The 24,355-nt window shown below is 33.2% G+C and overlaps 1 protein-coding gene across 1 annotated transcript in view; it reads right to left on the reverse strand.

The window, feature by feature from the left end:
* Col4a5 (collagen type IV alpha 5 chain) overlaps positions 1 to 24,355 on the reverse strand; it is a 217,946-nt gene that overhangs the window by 40,414 nt on the left and 153,177 nt on the right. Inside the window, exons 31-36 of the mRNA XM_078034408.1 lie at positions 20,934 to 21,101; positions 19,882 to 19,971; positions 19,281 to 19,430; positions 17,822 to 17,920; positions 16,003 to 16,092; positions 15,213 to 15,352 (exon numbers count right to left, since the gene is read on the reverse strand). Coding sequence (XP_077890534.1) covers positions 15,213 to 15,352; positions 16,003 to 16,092; positions 17,822 to 17,920; positions 19,281 to 19,430; positions 19,882 to 19,971; positions 20,934 to 21,101 — 737 coding nt within the window. The remainder of the gene's footprint in view (positions 1 to 15,212; positions 15,353 to 16,002; positions 16,093 to 17,821; positions 17,921 to 19,280; positions 19,431 to 19,881; positions 19,972 to 20,933; positions 21,102 to 24,355) is intronic.

Here is a 24,355-nt window from a genome sequence, read left to right on the forward strand (position 1 = left end):
TTTAGAGTATAATGTGCCTAAGCTCTTTAATAAGTAGCAGAATTAGGATTTGAACCGATGTCTACTTGATGCCAGAGCGCATGCTATTCCAGTGGTAGTTAGCTGTTTTATTTTTACTAATCTTAGAAAGATATTGTTATTATCCCATTGTTATAGTGATGCAACTAGTAAGTGGTGGAATCTGAATTTGAATCCAGTCTGATTTCAGAACCTGTAATACTCATCCCTATTGTGCTACAATGCAATTCATTGCTTATAGAAAGCATGTCAAACAATAGGTACAGTAGGTTCTACTGTAAAAGGCAAATTTTATCTTAACAAGAATATGTCTATCAATTCTTCAGTGGACATTTAAAATCCTACTTCTTCCTTAAAGCTATTCTGGACAAAGAGATGTAATCTAAGAGCTTAGAGTTGCTTCAAAGTGATGAAGAATAAATGGTTCAGCTTTGGATTACAAAACCCAGTTTATGATTTTAAAAATACACTTGAAGGGCTAGGGTTGTGGCTCAGTGGTGGAGTGCTTGCCTCACATGTGTGAGGCACTGGGTTTAATTCTCAGCACCACATATAAATAAATGAATAAAATAAAGTCCATTAACAACTAAAAAAACTTTAAAACATACACTTGAAATAATAATGATTAAACTAAAAAAAAGTATCTCTGTGATTATAGACAATTCATATATTACCATTCTCTCTTCTTCTCTTCCTCCTCTCCCTCCCCCTCTTTCCCCTTCTCCTTCTTCTCCTCTTTCTCTCTTTCTCTGTCTCTCTCTCTTTATCTTAGTACTGGGGATTGAACACAGGGGCCCTTTTTATTTTTTATTTTAAGGCAGGGTTTCACTAAGTTGCTTAAGGTCTTATTAAGTTGACCAGGCTGGCCTTGAACTTGTGATCCTCCAGCCTCATCCCCCTGAGTTACTGGTATTACAGGCCTGCACCAATACAAGCTGCTACAATTTTTTTCTCATAGAATATTTGCATTATATTTTCTTCTAACAGAATCTTATAATAATTCATAACCACTTTCACAATTAAGTTTTTCCCAGTAATAATGAAAACATGCCTCATAACTCTAAATCTCTACCACAGGGCTCAGTGCTCTGCTCACAAGAATCATGACCTCCTCAACAAAATGTCAGTGTTTGCCATCACCTACTGAATATTTCCTTCTTCACTTAGTATTTACAATTGTCTGGGTGAACAATATCTTCTAGTTGTGACTTGTGTGTTTAGGTATGGTGATAACAACTTTTTAAATTTATGCCTTTTCACCTTACATTCTGTTATTTAAAAAAAAACAGTTAAGAATTTTGGGCTGTGGATACATTTTTGTTTCTTTTAACCCCTTATAAATCAAGTAATTAGCTCATTTTTAGGTACACAATAAAGTTTTGGCTTGAAATGGTTTCATCTTATATGTTTACAAAGAAAAAGCTTTGAATTAATTATTATAAGTCCTGTTATACATGAAAGAGTTTAATTTATATATCAAAATAAAATGAGAAAAAATTCTAATATTCTGCTAATGGTAAGCCTGAAAAGCAGTTTACAAACTCTGAATTACTTACTGTACTAAAATATGTTAAATTCTACACAGAAATTTAATCTCTAAGTTCAGCTAGCACTGTCCCCTAATACAGTTCCTCTCATCACCTTATAGGCCTAGTCCTTCAAACCAAATATATTTTAAAAAGAGAGTAAATATTTTATTAAGAGTTTTGAAGAGGACTAAAATTTACTAGATTAAGCTTTATATAACCTTTTATTATTCATATTATTACAGAGAAAACAATGAGTTTCAAGGAAGTTAAGCCAGAGGAAATAAGGAAGAGAACTCAGAAACTCAACACACTGGTCAGGAATCCTTAAATCACTCTAAGAAGATTCAGGTCTATTTGTACTTCAAGAGCTTAACTGTTGCAAATATCTGCATTTGTTCTAATGTCAAGCTTTGATAAAATTCTGAAATGGAATATACCATAGTAATGAGCCAAATCTACCACTCTGGAACAACCGAAAATACAGTAATACTGGAAGACTAGCATACTTGTTTTTAAAAAATGCCCGTAACTAGAATTGCTTTCAAGGTCACTGTGTTGTATCACATACAGCTCAGGTGAACAAGGGCTCAGTTTGATATCTTTGTTGTTAAAATTCAAACACTTTCACAATTAAGTTCCTAGTAACAATGAAATCTATGAGCATTGGTTCATAGTCAATTTCTACTATGTCTTACTAATAACACCTTCTCTTCCATTCCATATTATAATCTAAGAGACAGAATAAAATTATCAGTTTGCAGAAAAATTATCAGTTTGTACCACTTCATAGACAACATCAAAGATGGTGAGAAAATCAACCTTTTTGGTTTTTGCCTGACACTGTAAAATTGAAGAAGCACTGCCACTAGGAAAAAACTCATTAAATGAATGGAAAATAATTGGTGAGAAAGGGTAAAAATGATATCCTGCTCTGTATTCCCCATAAAATTATTAATTATTTTTACAGCTCTATCTGTACTAGAAATTAAGAGTACCACAAACAAATCCATAAATGGCAAGGTCCGAGTCACTCAAGTTTATAATTTAGACAGAGGATATCAACAACAAGTGAAATTGAAATAGAACTAACCACCAGACAATTAAAAAAACCTATTCATGTGTATAAACCCAAAGGAAATGAAATCAACATGTCAAAAATACACTACTCTCATGGTTTTGTAGCACTATTCAAAATAGCCAGGATAAGGAATCAACTTAAATGTCCATCAACAGATGAATAGATAAAGAAAATTTGGCATATATACATGATGGAATAGTAGTCCACCATAAAAAGCACGAATGAACCTGGAAAACATTAAGTGAAATAAGTCAAGTATGGACAAATATCATATTATCTCATTCACATGTGGAACCAGAAAAGGGGATCTCAGAAGTTGAGAGCAGACAGTGGTTATCAGAAACAGAGAGAATAGGGAAGACAAGAGACAGGGTAGTCAAGAGGAGAGAAGGGGAAGAGGTTGATCAACAGGTTTGGTAAGTTATGGTGCTCTACAACACAGCAAGGTGAATGTAATTGATAGTAATGTATTATATATCTCAGAACATTTAGAAGGGAGGAATTTTAATATACACACCATAATGAAATTATAAAAGTTTAAGGTGAAAGATGGGCTAATTACCCAGATTGATTGCTACCCTATGTATACAGGAATCCAAACATCACAGTATGCATCATAAATATATGTAAGTCTTATGTGTCAACCAAAGAAATAAAATAAAATGATGGGGGAAACTAGTGGATGAAGATACTCGCCTATCACTTCTAAAAATTTCTTTGTGTTCTTTTGTGTATGTGTGTATTTTGTGGTTAAGAGCATTTAACATGAAATTAATCCATTTAATATATTTTAAGATGAATAATACTGTAAGTTATAGGCAGTGTATTATACCACAGATCTCTAGAACTTATTCACCTTGTATAACTGAAGCTTTATACCCACTGAGCAACCACGAATTTAATAAATCAATATACAGGAGAGAGTATACAATAAGATTTTCAAGTCTGTAATGTATGTAGCTCTCCCAGCTGGTAAAATGATAAGCTAACAGGAATAAACTAATAAATAATGGTTCAAGGCTGTCTGAACTGGACAAAAGGTACCAAATGAAATATAATATGTGTATCTGTGAAGTAATGAACTTAGAGAAAAATAATATGAACTAAATTTATCAGATCATGGGTTCAACAGTATTTTTTAACTACCCAAGAAATTTTTGCAAACATCAACTCAGTGAAGCCAAAAGTAGCTCAAATGCTAAAGAAACATTAGAGAAAAATATGACTCATAAAATCATGTTACTCCATATTAGCATAGTATTTGCCATTCTAGTAACCACAGCACATAACATTATTTAAAATGTATTCAAAATTAAATGAAAGGAAAACACCCATCTGTTCATCAAAACTCAAGATTCCATGGGCGGGGTTCTGGCTCAGTGGTACAGTGCTTGCCTATCAAGTGTGAGGCACTGAGTTCGATCCTCAGCACCACATAAATAAATAAATAAATAAATAAATAAATAAATAAATAAATTGTATCCATCTACAACTTAAAAAAAAAAAAACCTCTTGGGGTGGGCGCTGGGGTTGTGGCTCAGCACTATGGTGCTTGCCTTGCAAGTGTGAGACCCTGGGTTCGATCCTTAGCACCACATAAAAATAAATAAGTGAAATAAAGGTGTTGTGTCCAACTACAACTGAAAAATAAATATTAAAAAACTCTGAAGATTCTAGAACTCTGTCTTTAAATGAAGACAGTAATTTTAAGACAAATAAAAACAGTATTTTTATAAGTAGATAATATATCTACTTTATAAGATGATGATAGACTACACATATACAATGAAATTATTCATCTTATAATTGAAGGTTTGTACCCTTTGACCAATATTTCCAAAGTGCTGGAAACCACCAAGCCACTTTCTATAAATTTAACTACTCTAGAAACCTCATATAAGTGGAATCATAAAATATTTGTCTTTTGTTTGCTTTTTAAGGTGGTACTGTGGATTTGTGCATGCTATGCAAGTACTCTACTACTGAGCTATATCCATAGCCCCCAAATTTGACTTTTTGTGATAAGTTTATTCCATCCACTTGGCTTAATGTCTTCAAAGTTCATCCATATTGTAGCACATATCAAAACCTCATTCTATATTAATATTGAATAATATTCCATTGTACATGCATATGACATTTTGTCCATCCATTCTTCCAATAATGGACATTTGGATTACTTCCACCTTTTGGCTATTCTGAATAATGCTGGTATAAACATACCTATAAAAAACATAGCTATAAAAATATCTGAGTTCCTGCTTTCTATTCTTTGGGATATTTATCTATAAGTAGAATTTCTGGATTGTATGCAAAGTCTGTTTATATTTTTGAGAAATTGCCATGCTGTTTTCCACAGTGGCTAAACCATTTTACATTCCCACCAGCCATGCACAAAGGTTCCACATACTCCATACAGTTACCAGCACCTGTTATTTACTATTTTTATAACAATCTTCTTAATACGTATGAAGTATTACCTCGCTGTAGTATTGATTTGCATTTCCCTACTGATTAGTGATACTGACCATCTTTTCATGTACTTATTCTCCATAACTATATCTTTTGTGGAAGAAGGTCTATTCAAATCCTTTGTTCATTTTTGAATTGGGCTGCTTGGGTAATTTTATTGTTGATTGGTAGGAATTATTTATGTATTCTGAAAATTATACCCTTATCAGATATATGATTTGTACATTACTTTCTCTTTCTGTGAGTTGCCTTTTCCCTTTGTTGATACTTTTCTTGGATGCACAGAAAATTCTAAATTGGGTATAATACACTTTATCTATTTTTCTTTTTGTTGCCTAAGCTTTTGGTGTTGTAACCAATAAATCATTGCCAAATACAATATCATGAAGCTTTTGTTCCATATTTTCTCTAAGGGTTTTATAGTTTTAGGACTTATGTCTTTGATCAATTTTATGTTTTGCATATGGTTTAAGGAAAGGGTTCAACTCCATTCTTTCCCATGTGGACATCTAGTTTTCCCAGCACCATTTGTTGAAGAGACTGTCTTTTTTAGATTGTGTGCCTTGTCAAAGATCATTTGATCATATACAAGGTTTATCTCTGAACTTTTAAAAATTCTTATTGGTTCTTTTTATTTATACATGACAATAGAATCAATTCTGGTATAATTATACAAGCATAGGGTATATGCTATTCTAATTAGGATCCCATTCTTGTAGATGTACATAATAGTGGGATTCACTCTCTGTAGGTCTATTTAACTATCTTTAGTTTAGTACCACCCTGACCTGATTACTATGGATTTGTAATATGTTTTGAATTCAATGAGTCCTTTGACTTTTTTTTTTCAAAATTGATCTGGCAACTTAAAGAGTCACTTGAAAGTACATATAAATTTTAGGATGAATTTTCTATCTCTGTAAAATATGCTCATGGGACTTTGACAGGTATTTTGTTGAATCTGTAGATCACTTTGGGTAGTATGGGCACCAATCTTCCAATTACGGAACATAGGATGCTTTTCCATTTATTTGTTTTATTTTCTTTAGCAGTATTTTCTAGTTTTCTGTGTACAAGTCTTTTACCTCCTTATTTAGACTCATTCCTAAATATTACTTTTTATTTTTGATGCTATTGCAAATATGATTGTGTTCTTAATACCCTTCCCTGGTTGTTGGTTGTTAGTAGATAGAAACATAACAGTTTTTTGTGTATTGATTTTGTGTTCTGCCACTAGGCTAAAAATATTTATTAGCTCTAACAGATTTTTTTCATGTGTGAACTCGCTGTAGACATTTTGTACATATAGGATTATGTCTGCTTGCCTAGCATGAGAAAGGCCCTGCTGTTCAATAGCAGTACTGGAAAAAAAAACCATGTGAATCATCTCTGAATAAAAATAATTTATAATTTGGATGTCTTTTATTTCTTATCAATTACTTTGGCTAGGATTTCCAGTAATATCCTGAAAAAAAGTGGTGAAACTAACTGTGAGTTTTTCCTATATGGTGTCTATTATGGTATAGTTTCCTTGTATTCCTAGTCTGTTGAGTGTATTTATCATGAAATGGTGTCCAATTTTGTTAAATGCTTTTTAAAAACCTTTTTTAGTTGTATATGGACACAATACCATTTTTTAAAAATCTTTTTATGTGGTACTGAGGATCAAACCCAGGGCCTCACACATGCGAGGCAAGTGCTCTACCACTGGGTCACAGCCCTAGCCTCTGTCAAATGTTTTTAATGCTTTGAGATGACTGAGTGATATGTTTTTGAATTTATTATGCTATAATTTTATTTAGGAATTTTTGTATCAATATTTGGAAGGGATATAGTCTGTTGTTTTCTTTTAGTGTCTGTGGCTTTGGTATTGGGGTAATCTTGGCATCACACATCAAATTTGTAAATTTTCCCACCTCTTAAATGAATGATGTTAATTCCTCTTCATATGTTTGGTACAATTCAGCAGTGCAGCTATCGCATCCTGGGCTTTTCTTTGTTGGAAGGTTTTGGATTATTGAGTCAAACTCCTTACTAGCTATAGGTCTATTCAGATAATCTATTTTTAGGACTCAGTCTTAGTAGGTGTGTTTCTAGGAATTTTTCCATAGAATTATGGAAAAATTTCCATCTTGGTTATAAAATTTTGGGCTTCTACAACCATTGGTTCTTAGTACTCTCCTATGTATATATTTTTTTATTTTTGTAAAATCAGTAGTAATGTACCCTATTTGGTGATTTTAGCTAGTTGAGTCTTCTCTTTTTTCTTAGTCAATCTAGCTAAGGGCTTTTAAATTCTGTTGATGTGTTTGAAGAGCCAACTCCCTGATTTTGTTGATTTTCTCCACTGTTATTTTATTTGCCTATGCTCTAATTTTTCTTTTCTTTCTTCTGTGAACTCTGGGTTTAGTTTGTTCTTTTTGTAATACGTTAAGCTTCAAAGCTAGGTTTTTGATTTGAGGTCTTTCTTCTCTAACATAAACATTTACAGCTATCAATATCTCCATTAGTATTGCCTTCTCTGCATCCTGTAAGTTTAGGAATATTGTGGTTTCATCTTCATTTGTCTCAAGATATATTCTAATTTCCCGTATGGTTTTTTCTTTTTTCCATTGGTTATTTAATAGTATGTTATTTAATGTACACATATTTGTGGATTTTCTTAGTTTTTGTTCTATGTTAATTTCTAGTTTAACTTCACTGGGATTAGAAAAGACAAACTGTGTAATTTTAATCTTCTTATATTTATTAAGATTTTTGGCCTCACATATGGTCTATTCTATACTGTGAACTTGTAAAAATGTATATTCTGTTATGCTGAATGGAATGTTCTTTACATGTCTGCTAGGTCCAATTCATGTTTTTAAAAATTAGTTATTTGTTTTCCTATTGAATTGTAAGAGTTGTTTATATATTCTAGATAAAAATATTTTACCTATTATTTGCAAAAAATCTTAAATTTTAATATAGTCCAATTTATTTTTTCTTTGGATTATTGGTGTCATATCTAAGAAACCATTACTTAGCCTAACATCATAGGGATTTAGTGGTATTTTTTCTAAGATCTCCATATTTTAGCTCTTATATTTAGGTATGACCCACTGCAATTTAATCTTGATTTAAAATATTTTTTAGTTGGTGATGGACCTTTATTTTATTTTTATTTATTTTTATGTGGTGCTGAGAATTGAACCCAGTACATCACACATGCTAGGCAAGTGTACTTCCACTGAGCTACAATCCCACTCCATGATTTAATCTTTGTATATGACATGAGGTAGAGGATCTAAATTAATCCTTTTGTTTATATATGTACTCTTGTCCTAGCATCATTTGTTGAAAATGTTTTTTTTTAATTGTCCCAACGCCTTTATTGAAAATGAGTTGACCAAAAATGTCTGGATTTATTTCTGGGCTCTAATCTATCTCATTCAGCTCTATGTTTATCCTATGACAATCAATTCTAGGCCTTTTGAGGAAGATCAAGTGTCTATGTCTATCCTATGCCAGTATCACCTTTATGATTACTAAGACTTAGTAGTAAGTTTTGGAATCCAAAAGGTGAGTCCTTCAAATGTGTTCTTTTCATGACTTTTTGACTATTCTGGGTCCCCCGAATTTCTATATATATTTTAGAATGCGCTTGTCAATTTTTTTTAAAAAAATTAAATATCTTCATTTTATTAATTTATTTTTATGTGATTCTAAGGATCGAATCCAGAGCCTCACACATGTCAGGCAAGCACTTTACCCCTGAGCTACAACCCCAGCCACTGCTTGTCAACTTCAACAAAAAATCCAGGATTATACTAGAAACTGCACTGCATCTGTAATATGGCTAAATTTTAAGATAAAGTGAGTAATGGAGGTAAGAACCATTGTGCCATATTAAAATACGGATACACCTGGGCACTGTGGCCCACACCTGTAATCTTAGTAGCTCAGAAGGCTAAGGCAGGAGGACTGGAGTTCAAAGCCAGCCTCAGCAACTTAGCAAGGGCCTAAGCAACTTAGTAAGATTTTGTCCTGAAATAAAACTTAAAAAGGGATGGGGATGTAGCTCAGTGGTTAAATAGCCCTGGGTTCAATCCCTGGTACCAAAAAAAAAAGTTTAAGATATTAAAGCATTCTTTATTAATGTTAGTTATATATGTATATGGAAATAAAAAAGACAGTAAGTTACATTTATTTAGTCTACTTTAAAATGTTAGAAACATTGAGAATTAAAGTTTTTTAAATTAATTCTAAAACTTAGCACCAACTCAGAAATATAACATTTTTTTTTCAGTAAAGGCAGAAAGTATTTTATTATTTTTAAGCCTCTCTTCCTAAATTTTACTCTATGTATGTATAATATTTCAAAATACACTCTACTGTCATGTATATCTAAAAAGAACAAATAAAATATTCCTATAACAGGATTATTGTAAAAATTATATAAATTAAAGGTCTAGCCTGAATAGTAGATACTACTCAGCCTCAGAGATGGGATATCTTTATTCTAAAGAAATGTAGACTTTTGGACAGGGCTAGGATTGTGGCTCAGTGGTAGAGTGCTCGCCTATCAGGCACAATCCTCAGCACCACATAAATGTAAAATAAAGATATTGTGTCCACCTAAAACTAAAAAATAAATATTAAAAAAAGAAATGTAGACTTTTGGAAAGCAAATAATTATGACTTAATTTTTAGAGATTGTGTTTTTTGTAGCAAAAAAAAAATTTAAAAAGAGTTATCTAAGTTTTAATTAGAGACACTGAGAGTACTTAGCCAAAACTGACAATCTGACATGTTTCAGCAAAAAAAAAAAAAAAAAATCACTTGGGAGAAATGGATTTGCAAAAAATGTCATGCAAAAGGAAGATATAAGATGTGAAGAGTTAGATACACTGCACATAATTTACAAAACCTTAAGCTCATCCAAAGGAGAGTCAAAATTCTATTTAATGGAATTAGAGATTAAATTGCAGAATACAATTTAACTATTATACCACAGGCAGGCTTGAAATTGTTTATGAAAAGGAATACTAAATTTTAAAACCTTAGTATTTATCTAGGAAACAAAAATTCACCAAGAGTAGTTTGAACAGTGGCTCCATTCTTTTCACTGTGTAGCTTACAATTTGTAGGACACATATTTTCTATGCCTTGGCACAGAAATTGTCCCATTACTTTCTAAGTTTGGATCAGCTTCCAATATTTTTTGGGGTACCAGGGATTGAACTCAGGGGTGCTTAACCACTAAGCCACATCCCCAGCCAGCTTCCAATATTTTAACTTTTGCACTTTGAATCTTGTGAAATGTCTCCAAGAGTTCCTTTACTGTGAATTTTTCTGATGGCATCACTTCTCTGTAATATCTTCATTCTTTTCATCAATGCCACTTTTCTCATTTATCTTGTTCAACATAAGCTACATTCTTGGCTTCCTATAGACTCTCAAATAGTGGCAGGGTCTACATTCCTATGGTTGGCTATTTTTTTTCTATAACTCCATTTATAACCGGTTGAAATCTCACTTCCAGTGTTATCACTTCCCCCTTTCTACTTTTTCTTTTTAATATTTTGTGAGGCTTCACATATGCTAAGCATGCAATTTACAACTAGTATACTCCCAGCTCCATTTTCCATATGTTTTTGCACTTTTTTCTTTACTTGTCAATTTCCTCTTTCAATTTTCCATTTTTGTAAAATACCACATTGGTTTATCACTGGGAGACAGGGCTGTAACACAACTACATTATTTGCTGTCAGTACAAGAACTGAACAGATGCATGGTGACTAATAACTGACAGAGAATTTGAAAGAAGTAAAATGACTATTCACCAAACATGATGCAATCTGTTATTTACATTGTAATTTATGGACTGAAAACTAATATACCATGGTAACTGAAATTGGAGCCATGCTGTTGTGCACCAGTATTATTTAACTAAGTTGTAACTGAAACTTGTATGTATCAGATATGTGCAAAGGAATGATGGCCTATGTATAATAAACTGAGCTACAAAACCTTAATGTTTCATCCTTGTTCCTCTATTATCTATTTGAAAACAGCAGCTGTTATACACACACACACACACACACACACACACACACTTAATATACATTAATATATAATAAATCATACTATGCTTTATATTTGTTTCCTATTTTAGTCAGGAATAAAAGCCCTAACTATAACCTATAAGGCCCTAGATAATCTGATTACCAACCTGAGCCATCTCCTATTTAGTGTCACCCCATTCATTCTATTTAATCTTCACTGGCTTCATTTATGTTCCCTAAACACATCAGGTATGCCCCCACCTTAGGGTCTTTGCATGACTCACTCCCTTACTGCAGTGATGTCACTGCTCAATTGTTATCAGAGAGATTTTCCATTAATGACCTGTTCCAAAATTTAACAATTCCCAGCAATTCCTATCTACATCCCTTGCTCTACATTTTATCTTGAGATTTATAACCTTCTAACATATTGCAGACTTATTTATTTTGTTTAATGTATATCTCCTTGACTACATAAAAGTACCAGGTTGGCAGTGAGTTTTTTTTTCCTTTATCTTTTATCTTCAGTTTTTGGTGGTGCTGGGGATTGAACCCAGGATCAACTGCATGCTAAGCAAGCACTCTAACACTGAGCTGCATCCCCAGCCCTGCATTTGTTTCTTTTATGATGTAGCCCCAGCACCTAGCATAGTGCCTGGCACATTACACATATTCAATAGATATATTTTGAATGAAATAAATGAATACAAATTCACCTATGTAAAAAATTTAAAACTTCTCCATACGGAAGTATACTATGAACAGTATTATTACTTTTTTGTAACTTTATTTTATTTATTTATTTTTATGTGGTACTAAGAATCAAACCCAGGGCCTTGCATGTGCAAGGCGAGCACTGTACTGCTGAGCCATAGCCCCAACCCCAATGAACAGTATTATAAGACAAAAAATTGATGTGGAGAAAATATTTGTGGCTATATATAACAGTGAATGTAACTTCACTATTTATAATGTACTTTTACTAATCAGTATTGAATATTATCCTTTACCTAAAAGTATGAGGCAGAGTAAAACTAGACAATTTACAGAAGAGATATGAACACATGAACCTTACTTGTATTCAGGAACATTCAAATATAAACAAATAATTATATCTTACTTATTACCTATTAAATTGGCAAAGTTAGAAAAATTGATAATACTCAATATTTACAAAATGAAGAGAAAATAGAAAACATTTTATTGTAATCACAAAAATATAAATGAGTAGAGATGTCTGATAGAAACCTATGACAGAACTATCAATATTACAATGGCAAATACATGCTGGGTCCTAGCAACTCTGCTCAGAATTTATTCTATGGTGATATTTACCAAAGATTCTTTAGATATATATATGTAAAATATGAATAAGAATTTTCAGTATCATATATTTAGACTCATGAAACTATAAAAATGACTTCAGTATTCCTAATAGGTTAAATTATTTCTCATAAACCACATAGAATATAGCATATAATTACAAAAAGAATGATGTACATATTTATGGCTTGATTAAAAAAAAAAGATCGCCATGAAGTAAGCCAATCCCAAAAAAACAAAGGCCAAATGTTTTCTTTGATATGAGGATGCTGACTCCTAATGGCAATTGATGGGTAGGGAGCATGGGAGGAATGGAGGAACTTTAGATAGTGCAAAGGGGAGGGAGGGAAAAGGAGGGGGCCAGAGGGTAGGAATGATGGTGGAATGAGTTAGACTTTATTACCCTAAGTACATGTATGAAAATAATTTGTGTACAATCAGTGACTTAAAAATTGTGCTATATATGTGTAATATGAAATGAATTGCATTCCACCATCATGTATAACAAATTAGAATAAATAAATAATTTAATAAAAATAGGATTGTCAAGAATTCCTAAGCTATGACAGCTAAGTAAGTAGATGTACAGCATGGTTTTATGTATGTGAATAAAATTACACAAAGACATTTCGGTGTGGAAGATGTAGCATCATTTCACATATCCATAATAGAGGAAAATGCTTCCAAGTTTAATTGAAATATTCTTTCCATTGTAAGATGTACTCCAATATCATGGATTTTTAAATGTAAAAAAAGGAATTTTAAAAGTAATGAAATATCCTAAATGCATGCACATATCTGTATTAAAACACTTTTCTGGAAGAGTAAATGAGAAAATGCTTAAACTGATTACCCTGGGGAAAAAAAAAAGCGAAAGGGGATTTGGAGCTTGTGAACATGTAGAAAGAATATTCTCAACTTATATCTTTCCAAATTGAGTGCAATTTAAAGTCAAGTTCATATGTTACTATTATTATAAAAACTTACAGACACAAAAATATCAATGCATTTATCCTTGACCCAGCAATTTCACTTTTAGGAATCTATTTATTCAGCATAAATAATTATATACATGTCTGCAGAAAGAATGTACATGACAAATAAAACTAAGATACACTGAAAAAGAAAAATATGTAAGTGATAAAACAAGGCTAAGTATAGTGTACACAATAATTCTACATATATAATGTGTGTAGAGAAGAGAACTTAAATTCCTAAACTTTACTTTCTGTTGAAAGTGTGCTTCTATAGGGAAAATATAAGAAAAAATAGAATAGGGCATGAATTAGAGTTTCACTTTTACTCTTTATATTTCTGTGTTTTATTTTGTAATAAAACATATACTCATGTATTACTGTAAGATGTAAATATAACATAAAAATTAAAATTTACTTCAATAGACTTTACATTATAAAGTGGAATTAATATGCAGAAACTTCTCTTGAATCTCTCTCTTTTTTTTCCTGGTACTGGGGATTAAACCCAGGAATGCTTAACAACTGAGCAATATCCCCAGCACTTTTATTTTTAATATTTATTTATTTTAAAATACCTTTATTATATTTATTTATTTTTATGTGGTGCTGAGGATCAAACCCAGGGCCTCGCACATGCTAGGCAAGAGCTCTACCGCTGAACCACAACCTCATCCCCACCCCCAGCACATTTTATTGTTTTTTTTTTTTTATATTGTCACAGGTTCCTGCTCAGTTGCTTATGGCCTCGATAAGTTGTTGATTATCTTCTATCATAAGTGGATCAAGTGGACAATTAAACTATAGTCCTTTTGTATATTATGTATGATATGCCTCTGGTTTACTGAAACACATTCAAAAGGAAATTATTGCCAGGTGCAGTAGCACATGCCTGTAGTCCCAGCTACTTGGAAAGCAGTAAACGAGGATCACAAGTTTAAGACAAATCTTGGACAATTTAGTGAAAGCCTGTCTTAAAATAAAATAAGGGCTGGAGATTTAGCCTAGTGGTAGAGTGCTTTGCCTAGCATGTGAAAGACCTTGAGTTCAATCTTCAGCACTGCAAAGAAATAAATCATCTCTAAAATATAATTCTATAAATTCTTATTTAAGAAGAAATTTTCACGAATTCCATGCAAGTTGGGTAACATAAATACACCTTAGCTCTGTATTCTGACTGCATGATTAAGGGAGTTATTACATTTTTACATGGAACTCAGCAGTTGTTCGTAGATTCTTGTTGAGTCTAATGGTTCTAAATATGTTCTAAATTTGATTACTTGAGAAACACCACCCAAGTTTTCATACTGACTAGGGGAGTACAGAAGTATGTAAAACTGTATTAACAAACTAATCCAGATATGCAGTAGGGCATACTAATATACTTTAATTAACTGCTAAAATCACTTTGTTTTCAAATATTTCAAAATAATTAATAATAATATTAGGGAAAAAACATCAACAACTCCACCACTAAAAAGGGAAAACCAAAACCAAGCAAAAATATGCCTTTAGTTTACTGAAACATATTCAGAGATTAAGGTACTGGAAAATCAAAGAAACCAGAAAGTTTTCTTTTTTTCCTTTTTTTTTTTGGATTTGGTGCAAACCTGAAAACATATCTTCTTATAATCTAAGAGAAATGAGAAGGAACATATTTCTTATCCAGTATCTACTGTATCATTCAATAAATTTCTTAATGAAGAATTAAGAATTAGTATTAATTAAAAAATTACAACAGCTCAAGCATATGACTAGAATATGATTTTACCTTTGGGCCAGGAAGACCTGGAAGACCAATGCCTGAAACACCAGGATCACCTTTGTCTCCTTTCTGTCCAGGTAATCCTGGGGAGCCAGGTTTTCCAGGAAGTCCAGGAGGTCCAGGGGGCCCTTCCATACCCTGAGGGCCTGTTAAAATATGTAATATATAATATTTTATTAAATATTCTTTAATGATGGCATATTTAAGATGCATATGACCAAGCAAAACATAAAAAACCAAAATCTGTAAACTCTTGGGTTATATCATAATGAGCTTCACAGTCAGGATCATATAAAGGCCTATTTTTAAAGTAAGTTCAAGTAAAAGGGACACAGCTAGAGAGCAGATATGCTTGTGAATTTTAACTTTTAAAATTTCTAAAGTTCTATTCCTTAATTCCCCACATCAAATATTTTTGTAACAAGGGCTGGGATATATCTCAGTGGTACAGTGCTTTCTTACCATGTGTAAAACTCTGGATTCAATCCCTATAGCCATTAAAAAATTGAAACAAGACTTCTATCCATTGATTACTTTAAAGATGGTCCCAGTCTGAACCTATCAACACTAATTCCTTTCCTTTCTTTTCTCCCCTCTTCTTCCCTAACAAATTCCCCTTTTTTCCTTCCTTTCTTTTTCAGTGTTACAGATCAATCCCAGGGCCTCATGAAGGCTAAGCAAATGCTTTACCACAGAGCTACATCCCCAGGCCCTTACACTAGACTCTTCTGATAAAAAGAAGATAGTTAATCACCTTCCATTAATAGAACTAAATATATGAGAAGTATTCACTCACCTGGAAATCCCATGTCACCTATGTTTCCTTTAAGTCCAGGAGGTCCTATAAGTCCTGGCTGGCCAGGGAAACCAGGGTTACCCTTGGGACCTAGAATAGTGAAATTGGTAAAATTAAGACAAATAAGCTCCAGCATGGGATTTGATGGGTTAAACATTAATATGTGATTAAGGTCTACAGATATAACTCAGCATGAAACATCAAGCAATCTTAGTAGTACTGCAAAAAAAGGGGGAGTTGGAGAGAGAAAGAAAACAAAAAAATAAAATGAATCTCGTTAGCAACTTATTACAATATAATTTGGTAATAGAGGTCTCCTAATATAATTTTTAAAAATACCAGTATATCTTGTTTCTTCCCCTAAAACTTTTCTAATCACCTAAGATTCTATTTGTTGCATTTGTATAACTATGCTTATTGTTTTGTATTTTCAAAGATAAATCAATATAATGAGTTTATTAAGATTAATAAATGATGATTAAATCAGTATACACACATGGAAATTTCACAATGAAACAATTCATTGATTTGTACAATTAGTATGTGCTAATAATTATAACAAAATAGATTCATACATGGCTTTTCCATATAGAGCCTGATTATATGAGACCAGGAAGAGCAAAGGTAGTAACCTGTCATGATACAGCCCTAGTACAGTAGGCCAGAGAGTGATAATGGTTGATAGGTTGATGTAGAGGCACTTGGCAGTCACCCCCAACAGGCATAGCTGTTCTGTCTGTATATTCTTCCTAGAGCGTAGGTGCATCAACTCTATGATATCATCTAGGTGTTTTCCAAGGACCATGGTGTTGTTACCTTAAACACTATTTTTCCTTAATTTTTTTTCTTTTCACATTGATTTCTAGCTTGGGGAAGAGAAGAAAATGCAAAAGATGTGAGGGAGAAAGAAGGAAAGAATTTTTCTTTCATACTACCTCAAGGCAATGTGGTATGGAGTCTAAAACAAATTAACAGATCTTCAAGGATTTTAGGGAGGAAAAGAACCACCTGTTCTTTATTTCTGTATGATCCATACTAAAAGAAAATGGCTTAAGAAACATCAAGAAAGAATTTTGTGAGGTATCGGAAAAAAATCCTATTTACTATAAGGGTTATTAATGTTATAACAGTCTACCAAGGCAGATTGTGAAATTTTCATCCCTAGAATTTTTTTTAAGAGAGAGAGAGAGAGAGAGAGAGAGAGAGAGAGAGAGAGAGAGAGAGAGAGAGAGAGAAGAGAGAATTTTTAAATATTTATTTTTCAGTTTTCAGTGGACATAACATCTTTATTTTATTTTTATGTGGTGCTGAGGATGGAACCCAGTGCCCTGCACATGCCAGGCAAGCGCGTTACTACTTGAGCCACATCCCCAGACCCCTAGAAATTTTTAAAAATGGAATTGGCAGTCATCTGTTTTAAAATAGTGTAATGACAAATTTATCTGAAGGCAAAAACAAAACAAAACAGGAAACAGTAACCTACACACACACACACACACACACACACACACACACACACTGTGATTTATAAAAGGTTTATAATTGTCATTTGCAACATATAAAATAAAGCATAGAACGTACTTGAACCATACTTCTATATATACACTGATACCATAAAAGAGAAGAAACTCAATGAGCAAAACAAAATATCCTACAAATCTTATCTGTTGAAACTCGGGCCAAATGGAAACGTTTTTGTTGAAAGTGAGTTCCGTGTTACCATGACCAGATCCAAAGCATCATCAAACATGAAAAATACATAATTACTTTTCCAGGATTCTGGGTCAAGTCATTCAAATAAGTGCCCTATGATACCTACCTGATGATCCTGGTAATCCAGGTTGTCCACTCAGTCCAGGTTGCCCTGGGTCTCCAGGCAATCCTTGGTAGCCTTTTGGCCCTGGAACTCCAGGAATACCTTCCAAGGATGAGTAAAAGAGACTAGTTAGGCTAATTATCATTATCCAATAAACTAGTTTGGCAAAACAAGCTACCCAAGTGTTGAACACTAAGTGAAATAAATAAACTGATGTGGTATGAACCATTAATACTGGACTCATACTAACGACTCTACTTTTTATTAATCTACCACCAAAAAAATCAGAGCACTTAATAAAGTAACTTCTCTCTTTGTGTTTCAGTGTCTTACAGTATAAAATGAAGAAGCTGGGACAGATAATCCCTAGACTATCTCTCAAATTCAACAGCTATCTTTAATAAGCCCATAGTAGAGGTCAAGTACAGTTTACTGCTCCTATTATACAGAAAGCATGGTATCTCTCTACACACACATTCACATGTATACACAATTGAAAATATTAATGATTGGAACACAAAAAGAGTTATAAATTTACTACAAGCTGCAAATGAACATAACCGGATTTAATGTTCCATATTGTTTGAAAGGCTATTCTACATAGATTGGGTTGGAAGAGATTTGAAAATTTGGGTTTTTTTCTTCTATAAGTGTTTTATATATTGTCTTGTGCTTATCTATATTTTGTAATGTTTTGTTATGAAGATGTTATACTTCTATAAAAAGGAAAAAGGATATTTTTTAATTTCAAAAATCCACATTATACTTCATACCTTATTTGCTTCTAATAAATCAACTATAATAGCACAGTTGTTCCCTAGACCTACTTTCAATGACTTTCCCCACGGCTGAACTTGGCTATTCAGAATCCAATATTTGTTTATTTTTCCAAGGTAGAATAACAGTGAACTATATTTAAAAGCCAAGTTGATATGGATATCAAAACACTACAGTTCAACAATGTGCCATTCATCCCCATCTGATTTCAAGAGGAAAAAATGAAAAGGAGTAGCAAATTTCCTAAACAATGAAATCTATTTTTGAAGTGAGTGTGGCTATATATCCTTTTCTATCTTATACATCCTATACTACTTTCTGTAAGGCTTGAAGGTGACTGGCTAAGTCTACTTTAAAATCTCCCAGCTTGTGATAGGAAAACTACAAAGAAAATATTTGAACAAAAGTTGATCTGTCAAAAATTATAAACCAAGTAAAAATTAATGTTCTTTAGCAACATCTGATGCATCTAAGTAAGCTTTGTTGATGAATTCTCTTATTACAAGTTACTTTTCATTTTATCTAAAAATTAAACTTCAGGGGCTGAGGGCATGTGTAGCTCAGTGCTAGAGTGCATGCTTGGCATGCAGAATGTCCTGGGATTAATACCCAGTACCACCTCTTCCCCCAAATTAAATTTCAGACATATCAGAAAACACATCCATAAATACATGCATTCACTCACCTGGTAATCCAGGTTCCCCCTTCTCTCCTTTTGAGCCCAGGAAATTTGGATCCATCGGTCCAGGTGGGCCTGGAAGGCCAGGTTCTCCTTTTCCACCTTTTTCTCCTGCAGGGCCAGGAAGTCCTGGCTGACCCTGCAAGCCGTCATCACCTAAAATCAACGTGTGTGGGGGAAGGCAAAGCAGATGGGACTTATCCATCCACAATTAATACATATATAGTTTATATGTTTAGTAGTTGGGTTGGCTGCTAGCAACCCAAAACATTTATGCAGCTTAAGTTAAAGTCTATGAATTTCTTGAGCACATACACAGTTTTAAACTCAAATAAGAATATTTCCTTCTGTAATTATTTGACAATGATAGACTGCCCCTGCCAAAAAAAAATTAATCCTTATATTTAGAGCTAAGCATTTACCATGTTTTCTGGTACCAAACTAAGTATATCACTAAATTTAAAACAAGAGCTTTTTAAATGCATACAAAGAAAACACTAAGCACTGTTCATTTTGAAGTAGTCACATAAAAATATTCTGTACCAACATAAAGGAATCTTTAAATTTTGTTTCTTATACACATCTGCTAGCATACTCTGAATATTACCTTTAAGACCAGGAACACCACTTCGTCCAGGAATTCCTAAAGGTCCTGGTGGGCCAGGAGGTCCCATCATACCCATTTCACCCTTGGCACCTTTGAAGAATATCAATAAGTAATTTTTGCCTTTTTTGACTTTGGAAAGATAAAAAATAAGTTTTAAGATGTCAACTGCAAAACAACTATAGGTTGGAAAGAAAGCACTGTGAAGTTTTACCTTTTTCACCTGTTGTAACCTTAGTTCCCACTATTGCCAATACCCAGGAATATAGACATTCATTGTGGCAGCTAATCACCAAAGATGGCCTCTCAATGAAACATATTTCCCAGCATATACATTCTGTGGTAACCCTCTCCCCTGGAATAAGAGCTGACTCTCTGTTTTACCCTTGACTAAATGACATTATATAACTCCCAAGGTTAGATCAAAAGAAGTCTTGAGGCTTCTATGGAGTCCTGGGGACACTCACTTGTGGCTTCTGAGACTCTTTCTCTTGGAATCTAGCTGTCCTGGAAGGAGAGCACCTAATCTGATCCTATGGTGTGAGGAGCTCAAGTCATGCAAAGAGGCATCATGGATTATGAGATGCTATGTGAACCAAGGTACACTCAACATCAAAGAAGTGCCATTAGCCCCAATAACTCCAGTTGGGGCCATATGGGTTATAGATAAATGACCCAGGAAATTACCTCTTAGTTTCTGACACTCAGAATCTTGAGAAAAATAAAAAGGTTGGTTTAAACCATTAAGTTTTTGAGTTGTTTATTATACAATAATACATAACTGGAACTCTCATCTCTACTGAGAGTGCACACAGCAAATTGAGGTACAACCAAAGAAGTGAAAAAATTGTGCTCTATTTGTGTACAATGAATCACAGAGCATTCTGCTGCCATGTATAACTGATTAGAACAAATAATTTTTTTTAAAAAAAGACATTGAGCACACTTCCTTGACAGTGTCAATCCAGAAAAGTGCAACATGACAATAATCTACCAGAGTCATATTAGTATTAATTTCCTGAATCCAAAATCAGAGAAAACAGTAAGCAAATTACCTGGAAATCCAGAAGCACCTGCTTTTCCTGGGAGGCCTGGTGATCCTGGAGGTCCCACAGGACCAGGCACTCCAGGGGTTCCTGGACTGCCCCTCTCACCAGGGGGTCCTGGAATATCAAACCCAGGAGGTCCTTGATCTCCTTTCTCTCCTGGTAGTCCATGCAAACCTAGTTGATAACAACATCAATATCAACACCTATTAAGGCAGTTTTAAAAGATACACCTGGTTATTTTTCTAGTCAACAAGTGATAGAACTTTTTGTATAACAAACCTAAGAGTATGTTAGACATACTTTTAGCATCATCCACATAAAATTACTGAAAAATCAAGCTTTAGGATTTTCAATTATAATCCTTTAAAATGGTGCTTATCAAATTACTTCTGATTCAAAACTAATTTTTCCTTAATTCCTAGTTCATCATAGATTAAAAATTTTTGTAAAATATAATAAAATTACTAAAACATGAAATAAAAATCAAAGATGTCTACTTTTGTTACTCTGCTCAATGAATATGATTACACATTAAATTGCTATTAAAAGTTTCTAAATGCTTATTCTTAATCCCATTGTAGACTGATAACCACTGTAGACTGTCCTTGTCCCATTGTAGACTTTGGCCCACTGACCACACTTGGATTTGCATTGTTCTAACACATTATGAATTATTAGTACACACTCCTACCATCTCTAAAAATGATTAATTATTGAATAATTCAGTTATAAGAATCTTTTTGATTTCATTTTGGCTTTGCTTTAGATGTTTGAATAATACATTCCTGTTAGTTCTTGTTAACTTTCATTTCTCAGTATTCCAACCAGAATTTTACAGAGAAAAAATTACAAAAATGCTTAACCTTAGTAAGATTCTGAGACTAAACCACTCCAAGAAACAAATTGGTCAAAACACAATATATTTATGTGAAAAGAATTACATTAAAATCGTTGTGCTGGGCATGGTGGCGCACGCCTGTAATCCCAGCAGCTCAGGAGGCTGAGACAGGAGGATTGTGAGTTCAAAGCCAGCCTCAGCAAAAAGTATGGTGCTAGGCAAATCAGTGAGACCTTGTCTCTAAATAAAATACAAAATAGGGCTGGGGATGTGGCTCAGTGGTCAAGTGCCCCTGAGTTCAATCCCTGGCAAAAAAAAAAAAAAAAAGAAAAAGAAAAAAACAGAACACATTGTACATGTTCACACTCTAGTATGTTAACAGCTGTCCTTCTTCCTTCTTCTGAGTCACTTAATATTGTTACTCATCGACTAAATGGGAATAATGCCATAATGGACTGGAAGCTGGAGACTAAGCCAAATGATCATTTGAGTATCCTTTCAACAATAAAATCTAAATCTACTGTTGGAAATTCGTAAGTGATTATTTTCATAAGAGAACAAGATGCTGGGATTTAAAAATTTGCTTGATGTTCATATTCTATCACGCTTTAAAATTTTTTTTAGTTGTTGATAGACCTTTATTTTATTTATTTATATGCAGTGCTGAGAATCAAATCCAATGCCTCACACATGCCAGGCAAGTGTGCTACCACTGACCCCCAGTCCCAACCCCTTTATCATACTTTTTAATTGATAAAATCCATGCAAAGATTAGAGAATTCCTCTTAGTTGCAGTAATGGTGATAGTTCCTATGCTGCCATTTCATAGTAAAATATTATACAGAGGGGAGGGAGATTTTGTTATTATATTTGTGAAGTACGATAAGATGCCTAATAAGATTATAATAGCTCTACATGGACCACTGACTATGTTGTTATACTGTAATCCAAATAGTTTTCTAATAGCTGAGTTTTCAATAAGATAATGTGTCTTTTAAAATATGCACCAAGAGAGCATATATAAAATAATAAAAAGAAACGAAAGATTTAAATCTGGAGAAATATTTTGTTTTCAATATTTAAAGCTTTAAGATGTAGCTTTTGATTAAGAGGTACAATACCTAGTACACCTTAAGTTTGAGAGACAGAAAATCACAGTTCAGCCACAAGTTGAGCCACCCAAGCAGAAGTAAGTTGCAAAAAGATTCATTAGGTTAGGAAACAAAACTAAGCATGAAAAGATTAGAACAAAAATGTCTACAAATAGAAGTTATTAGATATTAATTCATTACTATCATTTACTGTATTAGAAACAAGCAAAGGAACTATTTTAAACATTTTCTCATAAGTCCATATAACATATAACATAAGTAAAATGTATCTGTAAATAAAGACAATGAAATATTTATATTCACAAAAGTAGTGTTTTTTGATGAAGGTCAGTTTGGTACATGTGTTTATCTTTACCTTCATATTTTTCAATATCATATTGGAACTTAAGTTCCTAAGGGTTAGTTAGAAGTTAAAAATATTTTTATTTTATACTCTAACAAGTTAGGTAGAAAGCAACCAATAATTGTTACTGGATGACTATGAGTAAACTGCTTGCATGAACTAGGCAAAGATTTTGTTCTTCATTGTTTTTATTAGTAGTAGTAACAAACAATATGCTGTACTTTTCTCAACATAGACCTTTTCCATGAACAGATGTAAAAAATAGGCATCCTGGTACGATCCAGGGTGAAGAAAATCAATATAAATTTAAAACTTCTGTTGACTCTCCTTATACAATAACAGGAATTAAATGAATAGGAGTATAGAGATGCTCTAAATTTACTGGCAGCCAAATGTAACTGTTAATGGAAAAAAAGGGAAAATTTAAAAACCATGTACTATCTGTGGAAACTTTTCTTTTTTAGGGGGAGGGCTGCTGAGGATCAAACCCAGGGAAACTCACACATGCTAGGCTAGCACTCTACCACTCAGTTATATCCTCACCCCCCTGTGGAAACTTTTCTACACACACACACACACACACACACACACACACACACACAAATACACACACAACCTCACACTGTCCAAGGTTTTCAGAGCCCACCAAAAAAGTTAGCAAATGATAGTATATTACTTTTTTAAATATCTTTTTTTAGTTGTAGATGGACACAACAGTACTTTTATTTTATTTATTTATTTTTACATGGTGTTGAGGATCAAACCAAGTGCCTCACATGTGATAGGAAAGCACTCTACCACTGAGCTACAACCCCAGCCCCTACTGTATTCTTAATCTATGAAAATTGAATGAACAATCCCTGGGATTTTGTTGTATTTTATTGATTTGTTTTGATTCACAGTGGTGGTAAATATTGCTTTTCATTTTAGCTGACTCAGTCACACACTTTTTCCTGATAATAGGCAAGCATTACAACACATTTGGCCCAGGTTAGAGGAACATGTCTGTGGAGATAGAATAGAATATATTTAATCAAAAAACAATATAAAAAAAGTAAAAAAAAAATCACTAAAGCATTAACCTTCCAGCTAATGGCCAAACTAAATAATAAGAATCAAGAACCTCCATTTTTGT

Source organism: Ictidomys tridecemlineatus, chromosome X, assembly GCF_052094955.1.
Source record: "Ictidomys tridecemlineatus isolate mIctTri1 chromosome X, mIctTri1.hap1, whole genome shotgun sequence".
NCBI lineage: Eukaryota > Metazoa > Chordata > Mammalia > Rodentia > Sciuridae > Ictidomys > Ictidomys tridecemlineatus.